Source organism: Phocoena phocoena, chromosome 6 (assembly GCF_963924675.1).
Source record: "Phocoena phocoena chromosome 6, mPhoPho1.1, whole genome shotgun sequence".
Lineage (NCBI taxonomy): Eukaryota > Metazoa > Chordata > Mammalia > Artiodactyla > Phocoenidae > Phocoena > Phocoena phocoena.
Genome location: NC_089224.1, coordinates 97,737,677 through 97,760,744, shown reverse-complemented (window position 1 = coordinate 97,760,744; position 23,068 = coordinate 97,737,677). Strand labels below are relative to the sequence as shown.

At 50.4% G+C, this 23,068-nt stretch overlaps 1 protein-coding gene across 1 annotated transcript in view; it reads right to left on the bottom strand.

Annotated features, from left to right (window-relative positions):
* Positions 1–23,068, bottom strand: part of PAPPA (pappalysin 1) — a 251,444-nt gene that overhangs the window by 48,870 nt on the left and 179,506 nt on the right. The window contains exons 14-17 of the mRNA XM_065878999.1: positions 19,166–19,334; positions 16,758–16,941; positions 7,503–7,713; positions 6,738–6,909 (exon numbers count right to left, since the gene is read on the bottom strand). Of these exons, the coding sequence (XP_065735071.1) occupies positions 6,738–6,909; positions 7,503–7,713; positions 16,758–16,941; positions 19,166–19,334 (736 nt within the window). The remainder of the gene's footprint in view (positions 1–6,737; positions 6,910–7,502; positions 7,714–16,757; positions 16,942–19,165; positions 19,335–23,068) is intronic.

The window sequence follows — 23,068 nt, the reverse complement described above, 5'->3', positions numbered from 1 at the left end:
GTAAATGAAGACACGAACAAATACGGAAATAAATGAATGAGTGCACACATGAAAAAATAAACTCTTGGAAAGGGTTGATGCAGGCGGAAGCTCCCCTGTCTGAGAAAACAGCTGCAAGGAGAGGGGATTTAGAGAGAAAGGGGGCCCCTCTCTGGGCCTCACGTGGACCAGCACGAGGAGGGTCCAGTTGTGGTGGACGCCTCTGTGGCCATCGAGAAGGGTGGCCCATCCCGAGCACGCAGCTGTGGGATGATTGCCGAGTCCACCCAGAGGTTCCATGTGAGCTCAGGGAAAGCGTAGGCAGCTTCATGTGGCTTCAGAGAACCCCGACTCTCCCTCCCAGAGCCCCAGGCCCCGTGATTCGGCTGGGCCCTCATGGGAGTAGGAAATTGACCCCAATTTCCTGGAGCCTTGGCCTGGGCCTGTGATGCATTTGGCCTCCAGCCCCTGAAGGGCTGCAGACCTCAGCACTATGTGGGCCAGAGCTGGCTGGAGAGCTCGGTTTGCAACAGAGAATGTATTAGAACTGACTGGAATCTGCTCAGGGAATTTCAGACTGGGGAGGCTCCACTATAGAAGGTGGGAGCATAAAGCTATGGGTCTTGCTACCTCTTGACTCTCTCCCTCCTGCCCAGGTCATCGAGCACCTGCTGCTGCTGACTAGATCGGCCTTACAGAGGACGGGATCCTTCCGGGCTGGGCTTCCTAACAAGGCTTACTTGAGGGCTGGCAGTCCAGGGCGGGCTTCTACAGTGGAACCCAGACGACATGTCCAGCCCCCATCTCTTGCTACGCACATGTCCTTCCTGCTAGTCTGGGGTCACCCGTCTCTCCTGCATACTTCTCTTGCTTCCCACCACCGTCCCTTTGCCCCTACTGTGCCCTCTGCATGGCAGACCTCCTGGAGCCTCTCCAGATGTTCGAATCCTCCTTTGGGAATAGATCTTGGTGCACTCAGGGCTGCCTACCAACCGGTGCGGACCCTCAGAGTAAGATCCATGATGTTGAGTCTAGTTTGCTCAGAGATGACCTGACATTGAGGACCCAATGTGGGGAGACCAGAGACCACGGGCAGGGGACCCACACACACAGTGCTGCATGCCAGGGTGAAAATTCTCACCAGGGGGGCTGAGCATCCCTCAGCAAAGCATTTTGCCTCTCTGTGCCTGTGCATCCATCTGTAAAAGGGCATATTGTGCTCTCTCGACCCCTCTTCAGCTACACAGGTCCACAAAGAGCCGCAGGCATATAACACAGTATCTAATACCTAGTATGTGCCAAGTGTTTTACGCACATTTGAAAATGCTTTTAACAATGTAGTTAGTGTAGAAATTATGTCCCTTTTACAGATTTGGAAACTGAGGCTCAGCTAGGAAGTGAAAGATGAGTTTTTAAATGATATTGGTGTAATGGTTAAGAGTATGGACTTAAGCCAGCTGCCCAGGTTCAAATCCCATCTCTGCAACGTTCCCACTGTGTAGACTTGGGGAAGTTCCTTAACTCCTCTCTGCCTCAGTTTCCTCAACTGTTAAATAAGGCTGCAGTTCACGGCCTGAGAAAGTCACCACGAGGATTAAGTGAGTTAGGTTACGTGAAGCATTTAGAGCTTAACGCACACATCAAGCTCTCTAAGGGTTAGCTGAGCTCTTAACCACCCTGTTGCACTGTCTCCAAGGGAACTTCAGAATCAGCCCCAGCGTCACCCACGTTGTAGAAATGGCAGCCACCAACATAGGGAGGCAGCAGCCCCAAGTCACGCCGGTCGTCGGGGCCAGAGACAGACCTCTTCCTGTAAGCCTCTGAGCTTTACTACAAGGCAGGGGAGGGGAGGTGGAGAGGAGAGGCTGGGGGATGAGTGGAGAGGGAGACCTAGACTTTCTCTACTTAGCAGAAATGAAAATAAACAAAATAATGGCAGAGAGAAACATGGCAACATCAGAGCCAGGCAGAACCGCAAGGTGCAGTGCAGGATATAAACAGTTAAGCTTTGGAGGCAGCCTGACCTAGCAACCGGAGTCTCCGTTCTACCTGGACTTCCTAGTTGTATAAGGTGGGCAAGCCACTTTACCTCACTGAACCACATCTTCCTCATCTTCAACACGGGACAGTAATGCCAGATGCTGTGGGGCTTAAATGAAGTAGTCTGTGTAAAGCACTTAGCCCAGACTGAAATGTAGTAAATGCTCAATAAATCACAGCTGCTGTTCACTCTTTGCCTATGTGTCCAGTCAATGGCCTTACATGCATTTTGCTTCCTCCCAGTGAGATTCAGGGGTGACACGCAGCTCCAGGAGTAAGGATGGGCAGAAAATGTGGCTTGTGCAACGACTTGGTTAGGAGACTGTGTGTCAGATCTGACTCTGCTGGTATCAATAACTTGCTGTGTGACTTGAGGTACGTTGCTTCCCCTCTCTGGGCTCCAGTGGTCCCATCTATAAGGTAAGTGTGTTGCAGTAGAAAATCTCTGAGGTCTGGCCCACCTCCAACATCACATGGGCCTGGGATGTCTCTGACTTCCTCTGGGAAGCCCTGCGTCCTCGGGCAAGCATGTGACAACCCTGAAACTAGAAGCTGCCCCTGCTCTGGGAGGCATTATACATGTGAGAGCTGTGCTGTGTCCAGAGCAGACCCAGAAAGGCAGGGCCAGCTGCACACCACTAGTGGCAGAAAGGCTTTTACATCCTTCCTCTGTGATCCGTGCAAAGAACTGGGTGCATCCCTGGCTCCACTCCCACCCTTCCTCTCTGGCTCCCGCTGTGTTGCTAAAGTCCACCACTGAGTGCATTACTTCATTCCGAAAGCACCTTTAGCTTCTTCCTCTCCTGCTGCAGCCCCTGTGCATGCATCTCCCACAGACCCTGTCCCCATCCCAAGACAGCCCACTCCCCTAATCACCTACAAAGCCTCCCACAGTGCTTCTCGCTGTGTTATCCCCTCGGACAGCTCAGGGGCATCTGAGTTAGATTAAACGCTCAGACAATTAGCACTTCTCTCCAGTCGCCTGGAGACGGAATCCCTGTCCTTTGCCACTCCCTGCCCTGGAAATGTCTGGAGACAGTGGGAAATGCAGGGCCCTGGAGCCAGTCATCACCCCCTACTAACTCGTAACAGTGGGCAAGAGCTTGGCTTCACAAGCTTTCTTCCCTTATCTGCAAGATGGGCATATCGCTTCTTTTTCAGAAGTTTATTATTAAGTGTCAAAGTGAGAGCAAATCTGTGGCTTCAGTTTGGCAGTCAGGAAATACTTAAAACAATTTTTTTTAAAAAAGCTGTTATTGTTAAGGTTCTCTGTCTTGGTTTACAGGGATAATAACACTATAAATTCTAGAGCTGAACTGTCCAATACGGTAGCCACTATATACGTGTGGCTATTTACATTTAAATTTGAATGATTTAAAATTAAGTAAAATGTAACATTTAGCTGTTCAGTCACTTAGCTGTATTTCAAGCGGTCCATAGCCACACGTGGCTGGAGGCCACCATACTGCACAGCACAGACATGGAAACACTTCCATCGTAGCAGAAGGTTCTACAGGGTAGCGCTCATCTAGAGAGTCTATAAGTTCTACAGGTTTATGTGAGCTAGAGGTCAGGTTCCTATGGTTCCTATTGGTCTCCCCAACCTATATCCTGGCCTCACGCATGACGGTTGACTTTCTGGGGCTAGCTACCGACAGAGGGCTGACTTTCAAGCCACTGCCTTTGTTTCCAGGTTCTGTAAGAGCCCACGTGGCACACATGATGCATGTGGCATCTCTCCACTAGAAGTGACCTTAAAGGCAGGCTAGTTCATCTGTGCCTTCCCCAAGGCTGCCATGCACGGTGGCATAGGTTGTACACTCTACAATTCCAGGGGTTACTCATAGGCATGCCTTACTTTCATTACCTCGTTTAACCCTCCCAAATAAACTATAAGGTAGGCAGTATTATTTCCCCTCCCCCATTTTATGAATGAGCAAACTGAAGCTTAAAGAGTTGAACAACTTGCCCAAGTCCTCCAGCTAGCAAGTGGTGAAGCCAGGATTCACACTCAAGAGTCCAGATCCAGCCTCATAGTGGCTCCCAAGGAATGAATGAAGTCGAGGTTTGATTTGCTAATTTACTTGTAGTGGCCGTGGGAAGGAGTATATGTGAACCTCCCCTGCAACGGTCCCTGTCCTCTCTCGCCAGGACCTGGAACTTGTTTGGAAAGCAAAGAATTCTCGCTCCATACAAGCTGCCTGATTCAAGATCCTCCGTGCCGTGCGTTTCAGCTGTGCTCACAGGCAGCAAGAGGGGATCTGAGGTGAATACTAGATTTGGCTCTCAGGCCCCTGGTCTGAGGGTAGAGGAAATTCATTTGCAGTACAAACTAGAAACGTCAATTGTATTAGGAGCCCATTTGGCATGCGTTCCCTCATTCTTCTAGCCGGCAAGCAATACCCTCTGCTCCTTTGTGTCTGGCCTCTCTGCCAGTTGCCAAACAGAACTGCTCGAGTCATCTGATAAATTTACATTTTCCTCTCCTTTAAATACAAACTGGCCAGGAAAGGTACTTGGCAGGCCGCGGGCAGACTGGGTTTCGGTTTGATAACGTGACCACGGCCAGAATATTATTCGGCTCAGCAGTTCTGGTAACTGTTAGCAACAGTTTTACGTAAGGGAGAGAGAGGGAAGTTGATCGGCTGCGTGAGGCCACGGTAATCTCTGGCCTTTGCTTGCTCTCGGCACTGGCTTCCGCTTCCCTGGCAGCCGGGGATGGGAATGACTCAGGTGCACAGACATCCCTGGGTTTTTCAGGTGCTGCCTATTGGATTCAGTCTGTCCACAGTTGGGCGGGGGGGGGGGGGGGGGGGGGGGGGGGGGCGGGGCCTGGGTTCCGATTCGGACTCAGCCGACACCAGCTATGTCACCTTGGGTGGGTGAGTGACTTTCTCGTCTGGAAAATGAGGAGACTGGCCTGGATGTTCATTGCAGCTCTTTCTCATGCCCTGTCACTTCCTGAGCACCTATTAGGTGCTTGGCACTGTCCCAAGTGCTGAAAACACAGGGAAGATTAAAGTTGTGGTCAGGCATTTCAGAACCTGGCGTGGGGGGGGGAAGGGGGAGGTGAAATGAATTACAATGCAGTGTGGTCGATGCTGTGAATGGGGGGACCCCTAGGAGGGGGATGGAGACCACAGTGGAAGGGTCAAGAAAAGGTCCTTGGAAGGAGGGCTACCTGGGCTGAATGGTGAAGGATGGTTAGGAGTGAGGTGGCTGGAAAAGGTGACAGGGGCTTTTTCACAGAGAATGCCCAGGTGAAGGGGAGATCCGTCTTACTGGTGATGGGGGAGACGTCCTGAATGCACAGGTGGGATTTATCCTAAGGGAGATGGGGGTCGCCGGTCCACAAAGGGCTTTGAGCAGGGGAACTGTTACGATCACATCTGTGCTCTAGACAAACCACTCTGGCTGAAATGCGAACAATACACTGGAGGGGCAAGGAGAAAGCAGGGAGATGGTCAGGAAGCTGCACGGCGGCCCAGGAGAGTTAGCTGGTGGCCTGAGTCAGGGTGGTGGCATTCCAGCCAGATGAGAACACTTCAGGAGCTGACTGAGAGAGAGAACGGGTAGGACTTGGTGGCTATTTGGATGTGGGAGCGGGAGTGAGATGAGGTGAGGATGCCGCTTTGACACTGCCTGGTATTTGGTAGATGCTAATAAAGACTAAGGACTGACAGCGGGAGAAACTTGCACTGCGGCCCAGTTGGCTGAACCCTGGCCTTGCACACCTGTGAGGCATGGGGCTTGAGGTGTCAACCCTAAATGGTTGGTTCTCTCAGGGCTGGAGCTCCTTGTGGACTTAGGTCTTCTCTGGAGCCAGCTGGCTCGTCATTCTCTTTCCCACACTTGATTCCCGACCCGTCTTAGTGGGTGGAGTGGGGGTGTATGTGTCAGGAGGAAGGAAAACGCGTTCACAGAACTCCTTCCGCAGGGCCGGCAGGAGTGCTGGACTTTGTCTCAGTTACATGTGGATTGAGATAAAATTCCATCTCCCTCTGTCCTTCTTTCTTCCATAGTATTCTCAAAACTGTACATCTAGTCTAAATATGGTTCCCTTTCTCTTTATGCTTGAGGAGCCAGCTGATGTCTCAAGACAGTGAAAGTCATGATTTTAAGTATTTCAGGGACCAACGTAAGTGGTGATGGTGGTAGAAAGTTGGCCAAACAGCCTTGGTCATTCCTTAACTCGGATCGACTTCATACACTGGGATTCCACACGTGATTTCTTTCATAGGGGTTCAGAGCTAAGAATCTCTGAACCAGTAAAATGCAGTGATACAGGTAGGACAACGAGGCTCAGAGAGATTACAAAGAAAGACAGCGAGAACCCAGCTCCTTACGTCTGCGCTGCTCATGTTGCTATTATACGATTCTGGCATCCACAGAGAGTCTCCTAGAGGACGTGTTTTTTGTTTTTTTTTTTTTTAATTTGCGGTACGCGGGCCTCTCACTGTTGTGGCCTCTCCCATTGCGGAGCACAGGCTCCGGACGCGCAGGTCCAGCGGCCATGGCTCACAGGCCCAGCCGCTCCACGGCATGTGGGATCTTCCCAGACCGGGGCACGAACCCGCGTCCCCTGCATCGGCAAGCGGACTCTCAACCACTGCGCCACCAGGGAAGCCCGAGGACGTGGTTCTTAAAACACTGGCCGCTCTTTGGTAAGCAGAGAGGAGCGGGACCTAAGTACAGACCTCAAGTTCAAGGAGTCTCACCTGGGCGGCATCGCTGTCTTCACACTTGACCCTGCACTCGCTGTTGAACTGGAAGCCATTAGTGCACTGGTAGAGCCCGTGGAATTTCGGTGGAGGAGGGTCACAAGTCACCGGAACACAAGCCCCCTCCTGCCAGCTGCCATCTTGGGTGCACTGGGTCTTGAAGGCCCGTCTTCAAGGAAGAGATAAAAGAAGAGACATCTCAAGGACCAAATGGCTGGAGCCATGCTCTGCACCCATGTTTCTCTGGAGCCGGCTAGCCCCACGTCTCCCTTTCCCCTTCCTGATTCCCTGCCTGTCCTGTTGGGTGGTAGGGGTTAAGGTAAACGTTCCTTGCTCAGGGCCAAGCAAGAGTTACCTGTGGACTGAAATAAAATTCAAGCCCTGCTGGCCCATCTCCTCTGATGGATCCTGGCGCAAGGACGGTATCAGTACCCACCATTTACTATATACCAGGCACTTTGCAAGCACTTTACGTATACATCCTCATTCATTTTTCACAGCAATCTTATGTGGTAACTGTTATTATCATCCCCATTTTATTGCTGAAAAGTAGAGGCCCAGAGAAGTGAAGTCAGTTGCCTGAGGGCACACAGCCGGCAGGCAGCTGTTAACAATATCCTTCTAGATTCCCACCAAAGAGAATGCGAGGAATGGTGGGTACCGTCTCTAGCAGAGAAGTGAGCACTTCCTTCTAACCAGACAGCCAGACCTGGCTCTCCTCCCCCCAAGCACGTGTGAGTTTGCCTTTGCAGCCCCACTTACTTCTTTGACTTCCGGGAGGAGCCGGGCACGTGGTATCCAGGTCTGCACTTGTACTTGCAGAAAGAGCCCACCTTGTGCTTGTTCTCCCGGCAGCGGGCCGTCTGGAGGTCTGCGTTGGGCACTGGGGGTGGGGCCAGGCACAGGAGCTCGCACAGGGCCTCTGGGAAGGACCACAGCCCGTCCTCCATGCAGGTCAGGAGACTGTTGTTGCCTGGAGGACACAGGCAGGCAGGGTTAGCGGGGGGTGGGTGGGGTCGGGGTGGGGTGCGGAGCGTGGTCTCTGATAGCCCAATTCAGGCACTGCCTGGACTGAAGCCAACTTGAAGAACCAGAGGATCTTTCACATATAATTCCAGACCCTTCCACTTACAACTGAGGAACCTAGGGAGAGAAAGAGCTGCCACACACAAAAAAAAGGGAGATGCAACTTGGGGAGTGACGTACCCCATGTCGACAGTGCATTAAAATTCAAGGCTCCTGACTTGATTCTGAAACCTCTTATACTGCATAGAAAAGAGAACTCCATAATCCTTCAGTCCATCCTCCCTCCTTTGCCATGGACATTCGAGCCCAGAGATGAAGGCCCTTGCCCCCTCTTAAGTGGCAGAGCAAGCTCCTATCAGAATCACCTCCGACCTCTGGGATCAGTGTGCTGTGTGACCTCTAGCTGCCGCTCCCTCTCTGAGCCCTGTACCCCTGTAGTTGTCCTAGCCCCCCCATGCCTGGAAGTAAGAGCGTTGTGGTATCTGAAGGCTTGATTTTCTTTTCAGGCCCCAGTATTCAGTGAAGCTTTGCCAAAGCGGCTGAGAGATGAGCACGTCCCCCGTAGCCCGTGCCAGATCCAACAGACGTGCTGATTGCCATCGGGAAGCTGGCCTGATGGGGAACGTTACACATAAAAGTAACACACGGGGAGTCAGGCTTTTCACTGCCAGGTCATATATTATCGATGCACAGCCTGCCCCAAACCTCCCCAAGACAATCAGAGATGGACCTGAAACTTGGATCTCTCAACCAAACTCTCCTCTTCCCCGTTGTTCTTGAAAGGTGTTGACAACGAGGACTGGAATCACATGGGAGGCTCCGGGATTTGGAAGTTGGAGAGGGGTGACAGGGACGAGACTGATCATTTACGACGTACTGAGTACTTCTGCTACGTGATCTCATTTATTCTCACCACAGTGCTCTTAGTAGGATGACTCCCATTTGGAAACAGCGACTTAAGAGAGACAAGTGACTTGACCAAGTTCTCCTGGTTAGTAGAAGACTGAAGTGGGGTTTCAAGCTGATTTTGTGGTTTTTAATGGCAAGTTGGCTATACCTGCTCAGCGGAGCTGTCAGGGTCTATTCTGAGAGAGCCAAGCCCCAAGTCTCCTAGCTACAGAGAGAAAGCAATTGCTCCTGCCTTTCAGGGTGATGAGAAGATCAGATGAAACAACATTTACGAGCTGCGCTGCCAAAGAAAATGTGCTGTCAAATTCCTTATTTGCTTCTTCTCTCCCTCCTTCCCTCCCTTCTTTTCTTCCTCACCTCCCCCCTCTCTCCCTCCTAACCTCTGCCTTCAGTAGTAGACCTGAAAGGACCACAGGGGTCGCATGGAAGCCTTCATTCATTCAACAAGCATCTATTTAGTGCCTACTCTGTGCCAGCTACTCTTGTTTACGTTGGGACAACGCAGTGAACAAAACAAAACCCAAACCCTGCCCTCTTGGAGCTTATGTTCTAGTGGAATAGGGAGGAACGCATTAAAATATCCTAAAAAAGCAAACTATTTAGTAGGCTAGAAGGTGGAAAGCACTATGGAGAGAAATAAAGCATGAAAAAGAAGAAAGGTGGGAGGGTATGTACGCTCCTCTGTTGCTTCTCTCCCCGTTCACTTTCTTCTTTCTCCTCCTGTGTCTGTGTGAGTCATCTGGGGAGTACAAGACTGTTTAGGGTCTGCAAGCCCCACAGAGGATTCCACGTTGATAAACTGTGACACTGCAAACTACAGATACTTCTACACCAAGTAAAAAGAAAAAAGGGTGTGGAAGGATGACTCATTTGGCTTCCACAGAAGCAGAGAGGGCTCCAGGATACCAGAGACCATAAAGTGCTTTTTCGCTTGGCCCCTGCGACGGGGGCAGTGTTTGGGAGAGCCTCGGCTTAGCAAGCACTTAGTGGGGAGGGCAGTCACAGAAGATAAGGGAAGCACACCCTCCCTAAATTTCCCAAGAAGGATAAAATACCTCTGGAGAAAGGGCTGAGGTGCTTTAAAAGTACACCCTACCAGCTATGCAAATCATAGATCGCAAAGCGGAAGTCATGGTTCCTTTGTGGCAAAAGCTAACATAAAAATCGCAAAACGTTAATCAAGAGAGAAAATGCAAACCAGAAATGTGCATCCTGGGAGAGGGTAAATAGGAGTTAGCCGTGCACCACAGTCAAAAGAAGAAACACGCTAAAGCAGGAACCGGCGATTCAGGACCATGGACACGCCCCACCTCACAGCAAGCGCTGAACCGTGCAGAATCAGCATTTCCACGCCCAAGCTGTGGCCGCCACCCTGCAGCCACCCTGGGGCTTTGAAGAAAGTAGGTAGGACACCGCTGTCCATGCCCTTGGCTCTGACCTCTATACTGTACCTGCAGCCATCTGTCACTGGAGGCCTTTTGTTCTGACCAGGGAGGCTCTCCTGCACACAGGGCAAGCTCACAGCGCTGAGGTGTCAGTGCTCCCGGACGTAGCACTCAACCAGTGAAGGAGCTGGGGCATTAACAAGACAGTTTCCAGAGGAATGTTCTACCCTGTCTCCCACTCTTCCCCAGCGGGACTGAGCTCCAGCTGCCCACAGAGGTAACTGGCTTTAGGAGAGATCCTGACGCTTCTATCATTTCCATGCCTCCTTTTCTCATTCCTCTCCCTGTGTTTCCTGGGAGAACATGACTCAGGACACGAGGTGAAGGCATTTCTGAGCCTGGAATCCCTGGTTGAGGGGAAGAGTGCCGATGTCAGAAAGTTATGTGACCCTGTACTTCTGTTTGTTCATCTTTTAAAGTCAGGAAAATGAATCTTGCTCAGCCTGTCTACAGGCGAAGGAAACTTCAATCTCTAGTGAGTGTTAAAATAATTATAAATGTACTGTCAAAAGAAATATATCTGTTTTTATTATTGTATTTTTTTTTTTTTTTTTTGCGGTACGCGGGCCTCTCACTGTTGTGGCCTCTCCCGTTGCGGAGCACAGGCTCCGGACGCTCAGGCTCAGCGGCCATGGCTCTCGGGCGCAGCCGCTCCACGGCATGTGGGATCTTCCCGGACAGGGCACGAACCCGTGTCCCCTGCATCGGCAGGCGGACTCTCAACCACTGCGCCACCAGGGAAGCCCTTTATTATTGTATTTTAAAGAGTATCTAGAAGACCCCATTTCTTTGAGAGTGGCTTTAAGATTGAAATTAACCTAGAATAGAATACAAGGAGGGAAATGCCAGGAGACCTATGTCTGGTTTTTCTTAATGCCTTGTATACAGTGTTGGCACTGCCCACATCCTAAGGTCTGGGACGTGGTCTTGTTCATTCTTTTATTCCCAGAACCTACCCTGTGGCAAGCACATAGTAAGCCCTCAGTATCCATTTGTTAAATGCGTGGAGTATTATGAATCTACGTGTGACCTTGAACAAGTCACCTAACCTCTCTGTCCCTAAACCAAAGCCGTCTTTAAATTCTTGTCCAGCTCTAATATTTTAGGATGTGGAAGGGTATTGGCCACTGTATTAAGAAAACAAAAATGCAGCTAGCTGGACCAGGATAAGGACAAACCAGCACTCAGGAGGTTGCATTAACCAAAGGTAGAAGTGGGAGGAGATTCAGCTTCATTGCTCCTGTTAAGAAACAGACCTTGGACTTCCCTGGTGGCGCAGTGGTTAAGACTCCGCCTGCCAATGCAGGGGACACGGGTTCGATCCCTGATCCAGGAAGATCCCACATGCCACGGAGCAACTAAGCCCGTGTGCCACAACTGCTGAGCCTGTGATCTAGAGCCCGCGAGCCACAACTACTGAACCCGTGTACAACAACGACTGAAGCCCACACGCCTAGAGCCCGTGTTCCGCAACAAGAGAAGCCACCGCAATGAGAAGCCCGCACACTGCAACAGAGGAGTCCCTGCTCGCCACAACTAGAGAAAGCCCGCGTGCGGCAACAAAGACCCAACGCAGCCAAAAATAAATAAATAAATTTATTAAAAAAAAGAAACAGACCTTGACAGAAGTGACAGCGCAAGAAGAAGAAGAACAAGGGAGACTAATACAGAAGAGGCCTCACCCAGTGCCAGGGCTGCATAAAGTCAGGGAGAAGCTGAGGCAGGAGAAATGGAGGTACCAAGAGAAGCATGCAATCGTCTGCCGATTCTAGTCCTGAAAGCACATTTCTAGGCTCCTGGAATCCCAAGGAGCTAAAGAGAAAATCTGAGCTGGGCTTGGCAGTCCCAGAAAGCATCATTTGCTCAGGAAAACTGGGCTCTCTCAGCTCCAGCCTGGGTGAGTCAGATCACATTTTGATTATTAAATGGTCCATTTCCCCCTCTAAATGTCTGAAAGGAATTCTACCAATAGCTGTCTGTAATTGAGTCTATGAGGCAGGCCTAGGAAGAATTACTGGCGCCATCTCCTTGATCCTCCTAATAACCCAGTTTGTCATTAATCCCATTTTGTAGGTGAGAAAAGTGAGTCCCTGAGTGGGAAAGTGAGCTGCTCAAACTACAGCTGGGGCTCACTCCAGGTCTGTCTGACTCCTGCGTGCTCTCTCGACCCCGCTACAGAGCCTGTACCCAAAGAGGAACTGCTGTCTAGAGAAAACCTCATGGAATCAGGACTGTGGACGAATGGAGTATGCCAAAATCAAAACTAGTCATAGAGTAAGATTTCACCACTCCCTCCCCCTCCCCGCTGTCCAGAAGGGTGTCGCTCACTTCCGAATTTCTTTACCAAGAGGCCCCACGTATGTTAGACACAAAGAAAAAGAATGTGCTAAGATGCAGTCACAGACAGGGATAATACATGGAGAATGTCCTAAGAAGAGGGAGCAAAGAGCCTGGAATGTTGGACACCTGCCATGTAGGAGGGGCTGGGGAATGCAAAAGTGGGATTATTTCACCAGGTTGGTGGGAACGGGCGCACCTAGCAAGAGGGCACCATTTCTAGGGTCAGGACCCCTGGGTGACCTTGTGGCCCCAGTGCTGATGGTAACTCATACGTGACCTTGCATAAATGCCCTCCTGTCTTGGACCTCAGTTTGTGCACCGCACAGTGAAATGACTGGCCTTGGTGACCTCTAGGCTTCTCCCAGCTCTGCCCTCTGTTTCAGGGTTTGATGGGAGTTCTGGGTTGAGGGGCATGGTTTAGAAAAGGCCAAAGGGATTCTGGGGCAGCAGCTAAGAACCCTGAAGTAAGACTAGGCTGGACTCCTGAAGCTTGAGCGACCATTCAGAGTAGAGTGGGGGTGAGGGAGTGAGGGAGACAGGAAGAATTATCTAAGAGAGAAAACTGCTGCTTGGTCTGTATTCTTACCACTGCTCATATCTAAAGGCGGCTTCCTGAGCAGCTGTGTGATCCTGAGCACGTGTCTTCTCCACAGTGCTCCTCAGGCCCCCAGGAAGCGTCTGGGTAGTGCTTTATCATGAGCACCTCGTGGTGCTTTGGACCCAGTGACATCCTAGACCCTGTTATCTCCAAAGTAGGAGGATGATAAGAGCAAGAAAGCAGCATTCTCTTAGGAGTGGTATGAGAATTCCTCTTTGGGGGTGACCCTGTTTTTATGAGGAAGATGCCCCAATGAGACCCTTGGGATAAAGCGGAATCCTCCAGGGCTGGCTATCTGCTTCTGAGAAAGATGAAAGGGTCTCTGCCTGAGAGAGGATGTGAAATTCCTAGAGGAAGGGAGGTCAGGCCAGGATTCTGAGGGAGAGGGTAAGGGGTGAGGAACAGAGCGGAGGTTGGGCGGGAGCCTGGACACTGCAGGTTGTGGGCACTCACCTCACGTCCCTATCTTCAGGAGAGTCTAAAGAAATCAGAAGATGCTCGATGGTATTAGGTATCTTCTGCAAACTAGTGAATAGACTGCCTTGAAATCTGAGGTTAGACAGAAGTAGACAGTGGGTCTTTTAGAAAGATTTTTTTTTTTGGCTGTGTCACGCGTCATGCGGGATCTTAGTTCCCCCACCAGGGATCGAACACACGCCCCCTGCAGTGGAAGCGCGGAGTCTTAACTACTGGACCGCCAGGGAAGGCCCTAGAAAGATTTCTGTAGGAAGAGCACATGCTTGCTTCAGAAGCCCCACTCCAGAATTGATATCCAGGGCACCCCACATGGTTGAGGTGAGGCTGACTAGGTCATGGAAGTAACGTTGCAATTTTAGCCATTTAATTAAACATTTATGATTTTGAAGTTATTTTTTTTAAACTTGAGAGTAGTATTTTTTCCCTCATGCACGTCTGTAGGTTTGGTCTGTGCTTTTAGTGGTCGTTTGATAAAGGACCTTGGAGGGAGTGATTCTAGGGCTGTGAGTTCGCAGGGTATTTTGTGTACACCTGGATTCTAAGGCACAAGGGAGTTTGTGGTGCTACCTGCATTATAGCAGTTTTAGGGCCACACTCAGCGCTTCTCCTGGGTGGTGGCTGTTTGACTGAGAACACTAACCTCCAGGTCCTGAGAGGAGCATAGAGGATGGATCGCGTCTCTACAGCTCCCAGAACTAAGGCCTCCGTGGGACAAAGGGGTCATGGGCCGAGAGGGTAGCCACTGCCGGGATTCTCATAAGGGTGCCCCTTGGAGATGAGTATTTACTAAGCACTTTCTCTGGCCCTGGCATTTTGTACACACCATTTCTTTTAATTCTCAACATGACACTTCAACGTGGCTGCTCTTACAGCCATCTTAAAATGAGAGTATTGAGGCTCAAGGATGTGAAATTGCTTTCCTAAGATCAGATGGGGCAGAACCAGGGGTGGAATCCCAGTCTCTCTGACGAAAGCTCACATTCTTTTTGCTTAAATCACGCTGCAGGGAAAGGAAAAACGAAGGGAGGAAAGGGAAGCAAACAAGAAATATGGTAAAATTTTGTTTTGATCACCTCTTTATCTTCTGGCTTAAGAAGGGAGGCATCATTAACAAGCTCAAGAGAGAGGTAAGGGCTTCCCTGGTGGCGCAGTGGTTGAGAGTCCGCCTGCCGATGCAGGGAACACGGGTTCGTGCCCCGGTCCGGAAAGATCCCACATGCCGCAGAGCGGCTGCGCCCGTGAGCCATGGCCGCTGAGCCTGCGCATCCGGAGCCTGTGCTCCGCAACGGGAGAGGCCACAACAGTGAGAAACCCGCATACCGCAAAAAAAAAAAAAAGAGAGAGAGAGGTAAAAGGACCTCTGCCCAGTTTTTGCTGCCAAAAGATCCAAGCGAAAGCATCAAAACCTGGAATCTGAACATCAGATGATGCTGAGAACGAAGGTCATGGTATGCCAGTGGGTCCTGGTGGGTCAATGTGGCCACTGGCGAGATGCTGCCCTGTGTTTTCAAGGGAAGAGCAAAGTGGGTATCAACAACTATCAAAATGGCGGTCCTCCTGGGGCCATGTCTACATGGTAGGGTCACCCCCTCCACCAGAGTCAAGCAGAGGAGCAATGGCAGAAGGGCCTGAATCATTCTGATTAAGGATTATTATTAGCCACAATGAGGGCTGTAATAATCAATGCTAATTTATACACCTCCCTTTCCCAAGGGCCTCTGATTGAGAGGTGAAGTGTGATTTCCTAGTCTGGAGTTATTAACAGGTCCCACTTCTGGGCAAATGGGGGCCAAGGGAAGGGCTCAGGTAACCTGAAAGATGGAGGGTTTACAATTTCCACTGGTCTCTTCACCTCTCTCAGATCTCAATCTCTATAGCAGCTCAGATAAAATGATTTTACGTTCAAATCTTCTTGGGTAAAAAAAAAAAATGAGGGGCCCTAAAGGACGTACCCCAGAAGTGCTTCCTGCTTTGCTTTTGGGGCAGTGTAGTGAGATTGCCGGGTCCTTCCCTCATTTCTTAAAAGAAACACTTCTTATGGTATTACTTTCATCAATTTATCCAGCCACGGTTTATACACTTTATTGAGTCTTACTATGTGTGGTAATCTTTTGAAGTTCTATATTTCCTTGAAAATTTGGGGACACTATTGACTTTCTCTAATCATCAAAATGCCTGAAACTCATGAATTTGCAATGTGACATCTAAGTTGAAGGGGATTTACACACCTCCCTCCAACCCCCCCCCACCACTCCACAGAAGTCCACTCATTCCCACTCTATAGAATGATGAACCCCAAGGTCGGACACCTGCTTAGTGAGATATCATTTGGGGTGTCTGATAAAGGGGCAATGTTTCCTCCGATAAACCAAGCAAAGGAGAGAGTCCTGGCACCTGTGAGAATTGAGTATAATGTCCAAATCCAATACGCAACTAGAAGCCAAGAGCGTCGCTCTGATGATGCCGCTAACCTGCCCTGCGATTTTGTACAAGTTCCTTCCTTCCTCTCACTGGACCTCAGTTTCACCACCTTTCCAATAATCAGTTATTCCTGACTAGTTTAAAGAGCCCTTTTAGTCTTGACAGTCTAGGTCACCCAGGCCAGCCTCTCACTCATTTCCAACATAAGTTCTCTTCTCCAGTTCGCCAGACTATGCCTTACTCACCCAAATACCCCTAGCACGCTGCCCACGAGATCCCTGTAAGCACTTTCCGCCCAGAACCACTCCTCTCTGAGCTAGCCCTTCCTAAGGAGAAGCAGTGGCCTTTGGAAAAAGACAGACCTGGGCCCCATGGCGGAGGCCCCCACTAACAGCATGATCTTGGACAAGTTCTTTCACCTCTCTGAGCCTGGATCTCCTCCTCTGTGAAAACGAGAATAGTGATAATACTTACCTCCTAAGCTTACTGGGCCCTAAACCTACGCAGTGAACTAGTCACATCAGTTCCAAATGTTACTTTCTTAGAATCTTTTCCTTCCTTCTACCCTCCTTCCCTTCCTTCTTGTCTCTTTCCTCTTTTGCAAGATTTGAAAGATCTTACAGATGCCATACGTATCCATACTCCACTTTCCCCTCAGCTGTGCAGCAAGGCAGTCTGCATAAATACAATGGGCAGAAAGGAATCAGAAGCGCAGATAAAACCCTGTCCACCCCTTGGTGTTTGAGCCCCAGCTGGAGGACCTGGGAGCAGCCTCCAGGCCTCCCACAGGAAGGGCGGTACCTTTCAGCTGCGCTGGGTGGCGGCACTGGAAGGAGCACGTGCTCCCGAACGTGGTGCCCTCAAGGCAGGAGAACGAGGCAGCGTACACGTGGTGCTGGTCCGGGACGCCGCAGTCCACTGGCTCACACACCACCTGCTTGTTCCACTTGCCCTCCGTGCAGGTCACCGTGACACTGGGTCCTGTCTGAAAGGCGGGGGCGGGCACAGTGAGGAACGGCAGATGGAACCCCCAAAACGTGGCGAAACCCCCTTCTCCCCCAGGCTACGGCGCAGGCTCTTGCCAGGCGTCCAGGGATCAACGTTTAGCGTTTAACTCTAGCTCCCTTTGCATGATCCCAACAACTGTTTGAAGGCGGTGTTTCAGTTCCCACTTTACAGCTGCAGAAACTGAGGCTGAGAGACATTACGGGATTAGCTCCAAGTTACAGAGCTGGAAAAAGGATGACTGGGAACTGAGCCCAGGCTCTTCACTGCTGTCTGGAGAGTCTCTCAGATCATTATTTCCATTCTGTTGCTGAGAATCTTAAGGCTCAGACCTCTCGGGGCCTGAGGACTTCTTTCACGAAATAGCCTCTGAAACGTGGCACAGCAGTGGGACACTGGCTGTTGATCTTCGTATCTTTTCTTGGCCCTGGAGGAGACTGTGTGTTTCATCCTCTAGTGCTTGGCACAGAGTGGGCATCGCCAGGGGAGAATGGAGAGCTGGATTTGGTCCTTTGAGCTATGAGATAGTGGGCAGGTCCCTTTCCTCGAGTTGTCCCTTTGGCGTTGAACCCAAGGATTGCTCTAAGAGCCACTCCCTACTCTGAGATGTGATGGTTCAATAGCTGGGAGAGGGAGACGTGAAGAAGGAACGAGCCTGAGAAAATGAAAGGGTCGACAGGGATTTGACCCAGACTAGAAGATGGCAGGGCTAGGGGTGGAAGGGCGAGGCCACGCTACAGAGCCACGGGAGGGACCGGCATCGGCAGCCAGCATGGAGGCCTCCATTCAAGGAGGGAGCTGCCAAATCCTAGGGGATCGGGGATGCCAAACGTTGAGTTGGGATTTTAAAAGCACAGGACACTTTACCCCTCTTAAGCACACATCCAAGGGAGGAGAGGTCCCTCACTGCCCAAACCGGCTTAATTGTTTCCACAGGACTTCAGACCTTCCGTGTCTGACACACAGAAGCAGGTGTCTAAGACAAGCAACTGAGGGTCCCAGAGGTCCCACGGGGACTGTGCAAACAGATGTTCCCAGCAACGAGGAACGTGCCCTGTGTACCTGGAGCGCGAAGTGGGAGTCCGCTGGCAGGACCCCCCAGGAGGCTGCACCTGGAATCCCCAAATCTCAGGACTTAACTAACTGCCGCTCCCCTCCCCCACCCGAGACCCCACGGCCACACTGGCCGAAGCAACGTCCTGCGACACCTCCGGTCCACTCGCTGCCACTGCCCTCTTGCGGGACTCATCCCCCTTCCACACGCTCTTCTGATGACTTCCCGATGGCTCTCCCTGCGGCCAGTCTTCTGCCAGACTCCAAGCCACACCCAGGTGGGCCGCTGGAAGGACCTTTATCCGCCATGATCTGACCACGCCACTTCCTTCAACAGCTCCCTGCTGCCCTAAAGATGACCCTCAAACTTCTGACCAAGCTAACAGGGCCTTGCTTGCCCCTCCAGCCTCACTGCTTGGGTGAGTTCAGCAAAAGAAACATCTGTCTGTGGCGCGCTCCTTCTCACCAACGGGCATCCGCATACCATTCCTGCCTGTGCCTAGAGCCTGCCTCCTTCCCTCCCCACAACACGCGCCCCTCTGTCTGTCTCTCTAGTTCTCAGTTTTCATGTCGCTTCTTCCAGGGAGCTTTCCTTGACTCCCCCTGTGCTCCCACCACACCCTGCACTTACCTTCACAGTGTTTAGCACACTGTGAGGCCATCACTCACTCATCTTCTGCTCGTGGTCGCTAGTCACTAAGCTCCTTGAGGGGAGGAACTAGGTTTACCTCAGTGATCTTTTTTTCTCTAGCACCTACTATAGTATCTGGTTCCCGGAGTGCAGATGTTTGAATGAATGAATGAGCACCTCACTGACAGAGGGTTCACCTCTTCTGAAGGCAGCCCATTTGACTGTAGCAGAGTTCTGACTGTGACGGTTTCAGTCCAAAATTCACGCTCAGCCCACGGTTTTCCAGGTTTGCAACCTATATGGGGACTCTGGTACATGTTGTATGCTCCTCTGAACAGAACCACTGTCTGAGAAATCCCAGACTGACTCCCTCATTCATTCGATCCACACCTATTTACTGAGCATCTACTATGGGGCAGCAGTACTTTTAAGTGCTGAGGATTCAGCAGAGAGCAGGTTCCACATCCACTCAGCCTTTCCTGGGCTGGAGAGGGGCTCTGAGCCCGGCACCTGCGCACACCTGGCTTTTGATCAGCTCGTCATCCCGCTGTATCTGGAGCACGTAGCCCGTCCAGCAGCTCACAGTGCACTGGGCACCGTGGTAGCGGTCGCTGCTGGAGCAGTTGAGAGAAGCGTTCTCCACAGCCAGCTTCGGGCAGTCAGCGGCCTCACATGCGAAGTGCACGCAGCTGAGGAGGAAAGAAACAAGAGGGTGAGTGGGCGCTTTCTTGCAGGACGACTGCACTCCAGCTGGAAGACAAAACCTCACGGGCTTCCTCTCCAAACCTCCGGAGGCTGAAACTGGAGACACAGAGAGTGAACAAGACTCTGGAGGCAGTGGTCAAAGTTTATCGCTAAAAGCACAAGTTATGGAAACAGACAAACCAGAGTTCAAATCCTTGAAGCTTGAAAACCTTCTACGTTATGAATCTTCAAACCTTGCAGAACCTCAGTTTTTCCGTCTGCAAAATGGGGATCATTATGATTACGGCAAGTATTCTTTGAGTCTCTTATCTGCCAGGCACTGAGTTGAAGGAAAGCCTCTTCATATTTTATAATAGTACTCACTTCCGAGGGTCGCTGTGAGAATTAAATCAGATAGTTCAGCAAAAGCACAGAGTGGAATTGCTGGCACATAAAAGCACTCAATAAATGGTAGCAGCTAATGGTATGAATAAATCTATGCTCTATTACCTAGAAGCTGTGTAACTCAGGCAGAGTACATCACCTCTCTGAGCTTCAGTGTACTCTCAAATTCGGCCAACCTATAGGTCCATGAGATTCAACTGGGGTACTGAAAGTAGAAGTCTTTTATAAACTGTAAAGTGACTTATGAATTGTTAGAAAAGTTGTGCAGAGATCACGCCGTTCATCTTCAAGTCCGAGCTCCATCTAAGTTTCTACAGGAAGCTTTCTCGTGTCCCAGGCAAGCTCCCCCTGCCTCACTGGGCCCTCCTTTCTCTAAAAGCCTGGTCTCTTGCTTCATGCGTTGAAAACACAGGTCCTGGGTGCTCACCACGTGCCGGAATGTGTGCTAACCCTTAAGGAAACGGAAAAAAACATAAAACCCCTGTGCTTAGGTGATCTTTCCCCTCGTACTACCGTCATGCAGACGCTTAATAACATTAGTGACCATTCACTGACTGCTTATATACATGAGCTCACCCATCCTCACGGCAACCCTATGAGCTAAGTGTTATTCATTTTACAGTTGGAAAAATCGGGGACCGGCAAGATCAAGTTACTTGTTTAAGTTCCCATCCAGATGTGTGACTCCAAAGTCCTTGCTGTTAACCTCAACTCACACCTGGACTAGAACTTCCCTGAGGGTAGAGATAATGCCTGTTTCACCTCAGTATACTTCACACTGCCAGTAAAAATGCCTTGCATGAAATAGCTGTTTCCTAAATAGCAAGAAACAAATGGTGGCAGTGTCTTGCAATAACTCTTAAGCCCTTTGCAGACGTTGACATGTTGATTTTGAACACTGAAAGCTTCCAGGAGGCAGTTCTCTCTACCTTGCCCCTCTGACTCTGTCTAACACAACGCCTGGCATACGGTATGCACAGACAGCTAGGTTGCCATCCACAGCCTCGAAGCTTTCTTTTTCCTGTTTCTATCTAGGACACAAGGAGCGGTGGGTGGCTCAAACCAACTTAAGAAGAAATTCCCAACTTTTTTCTCGGTGCCAGTTTCCAGGATACCCCACTGAGGATTTTACAGGAACATGGTTACTCAGCCCCACTCTCTATCCCCTGCTCAAAAGTATGGTAAGAATTAAAGTGGGATAAGTGGGGTGGGCGGTGCGGGGGCGGGTGTGAGGCGCTAACATCTCTAAAACTTATCACAAACAAATTCACTTTTAAAATACCCAGACAAGGGCAAGCCTTAGTTTCAGGTCTCAAACCCGCACCGATGTGAGCTCTGCAGTCTCCACATACCGCCTCCCCTTTCAGAAATGCAGGGTGAGTGGGATTAAGTGATACTTGCTGAGTTGTTCTGATTCTCCGCCCTTTTTCCTGCCCCTGACAGCCTCTGCGGGGCTCCATGTGGAGACTGTAGCTGTGGAGTCAACGCAGGGGCTTTGACACCAAACAATGCATCTGTTCACGTTGTGTAAGCGCTGGGGGAAAGAGCCACATGGTTCCAATTTAAATAGATTTACTCTGTAAGCTACCAGCTTCCAAGCCAGTCTTCTGACCTTTACCTTACAGTTTGGCCGTTCTCGCCCTGCACTCCCAGGAGGTCCCTGGGCTCCCATCTGATGACCACCAGGGGGGCTCTGGGAACTCTTTTTGAAAGACAATGGCTCTGGGCTTCTCTGGGCTACGGGGACATTAGGATAAAAACAGCACCCTCCCTCCTTCTGTGCTTATTAAGGTTCTCCTCTGTAGGAAAAGGATAAACTGGAAAACTTGGTTTCCTAGAATGGAAAGAATGTCCCAGGGCTTAGCAAGTGGGCAAATTCGGGAGCCCCAGCTCTGCCATTTATCAGTTGTTTGATCTTGGAAAGTTATGTAACACCCTGAGCCTCAGTTTCCTCCTCTGTCAAGTGGAGGTGACAAAATGATCCACCTCTCAAGACTGTCAAAACCAGGGGACATGTCAGCCACTGGCTCATCCATTCAACACACTTGCCTGGGGCTCTCGCTGAGCAGCAGACGCTGTTCTAGACGCTAGGGCTGCCGTGGAGGAGTCCTGTCACCGTGTGTATTTGAGGAGGGAGGACATGTGCCCAAAAAAAGTAATCGATAAGCTTGTTTTAGATACCGTAAGGGCACTAAACCCAGGTGACATTATAGAGGGTGACTGTTAGGGGAGGGGTGGGCAGGACACCACGCACATAGGGGTCAGGGGAAGCCTCCTCGGGGACACCTGAACTAAGACCTGGATGAGACGAAGGGATTAGCTATACAAAGGTTTGGGGCAGAAGGAATTCCAGGCAGAGTGAAGGGCATGTGCAAAGGTCCAGCACAGGTTGGAGCTCAGCGTGTTTGCAGAGCTGAAAGGTCAAGGCATGAGAAATGCTTTAGCAACTATGACGCTCCATGAGAAGGCGGTCTCTCTCCTCTGGCTCTTTCTACTACGAAGGAAAACAGTCACTGGTCATATGAGTTACCTGACCAAACAGGCCTATGCTCTAATGGGGAGGTCAATGCTTTGGGTCAATGAGACCAGTCAGTTTCCTTCATTGCAGGACTTCTCAGAACCTTGAACGTTCTACTGCACATGGTGGGTTTTCAGGAGGGACTCGTGTGCACAGCATTTTCCAAGCTCTGATAACCTTTCTTTGCGGCATGTTTCTTAGGACTAGTGTCCTCCAGAACACACCTTAGGGAATGTGGAGTCCCTGCTTTTTCAGCACATTTGTCTAAACCTGGCCTACAGGAACAAGAAGGAAAGGGGAAAAGGAATGAATAGTAACAGGTATCGGCAGCTGTGTTTTACCTTCATTATCTTCTCCGCGTCCTCACCATAACTCCATGAGGTAGTATTATTGTTCCCATTTTTGAGAAGAAGAGATTAAGACTAAGCGAGTTTAAGTTGCTTGTCCAAAGGCACTCGGCGTGGACAGGATTCCAGCACGGATCTGCCTGTCTGTCCCTAAATCCCTGCTCTTCCCTTTGCTGTCCCGTTCGTTAGTTGGAAAGGGTTGTGTGAACACATTGTCCAAAAATGATAAACATTACCCCAACTGCCCCTCCCAAATAACTCCCTGACACAGCTCTGTCATTTCTGAAACACAAAAACAAAAATCAAAACGAGGAAAACAAAACAAAACAAAAGGCTCTGCCTTCATTAAAAAAAAAGTCGGGGGAGGATTTCATACCAGTGCCGGGCTGTCAATAAAAATAACAAAAGAAAGGGAAAAAAGAAGACCTTCCTCAGAAGGGAGGAAAGTGGCTGAGGCCAGTGGGGGAAG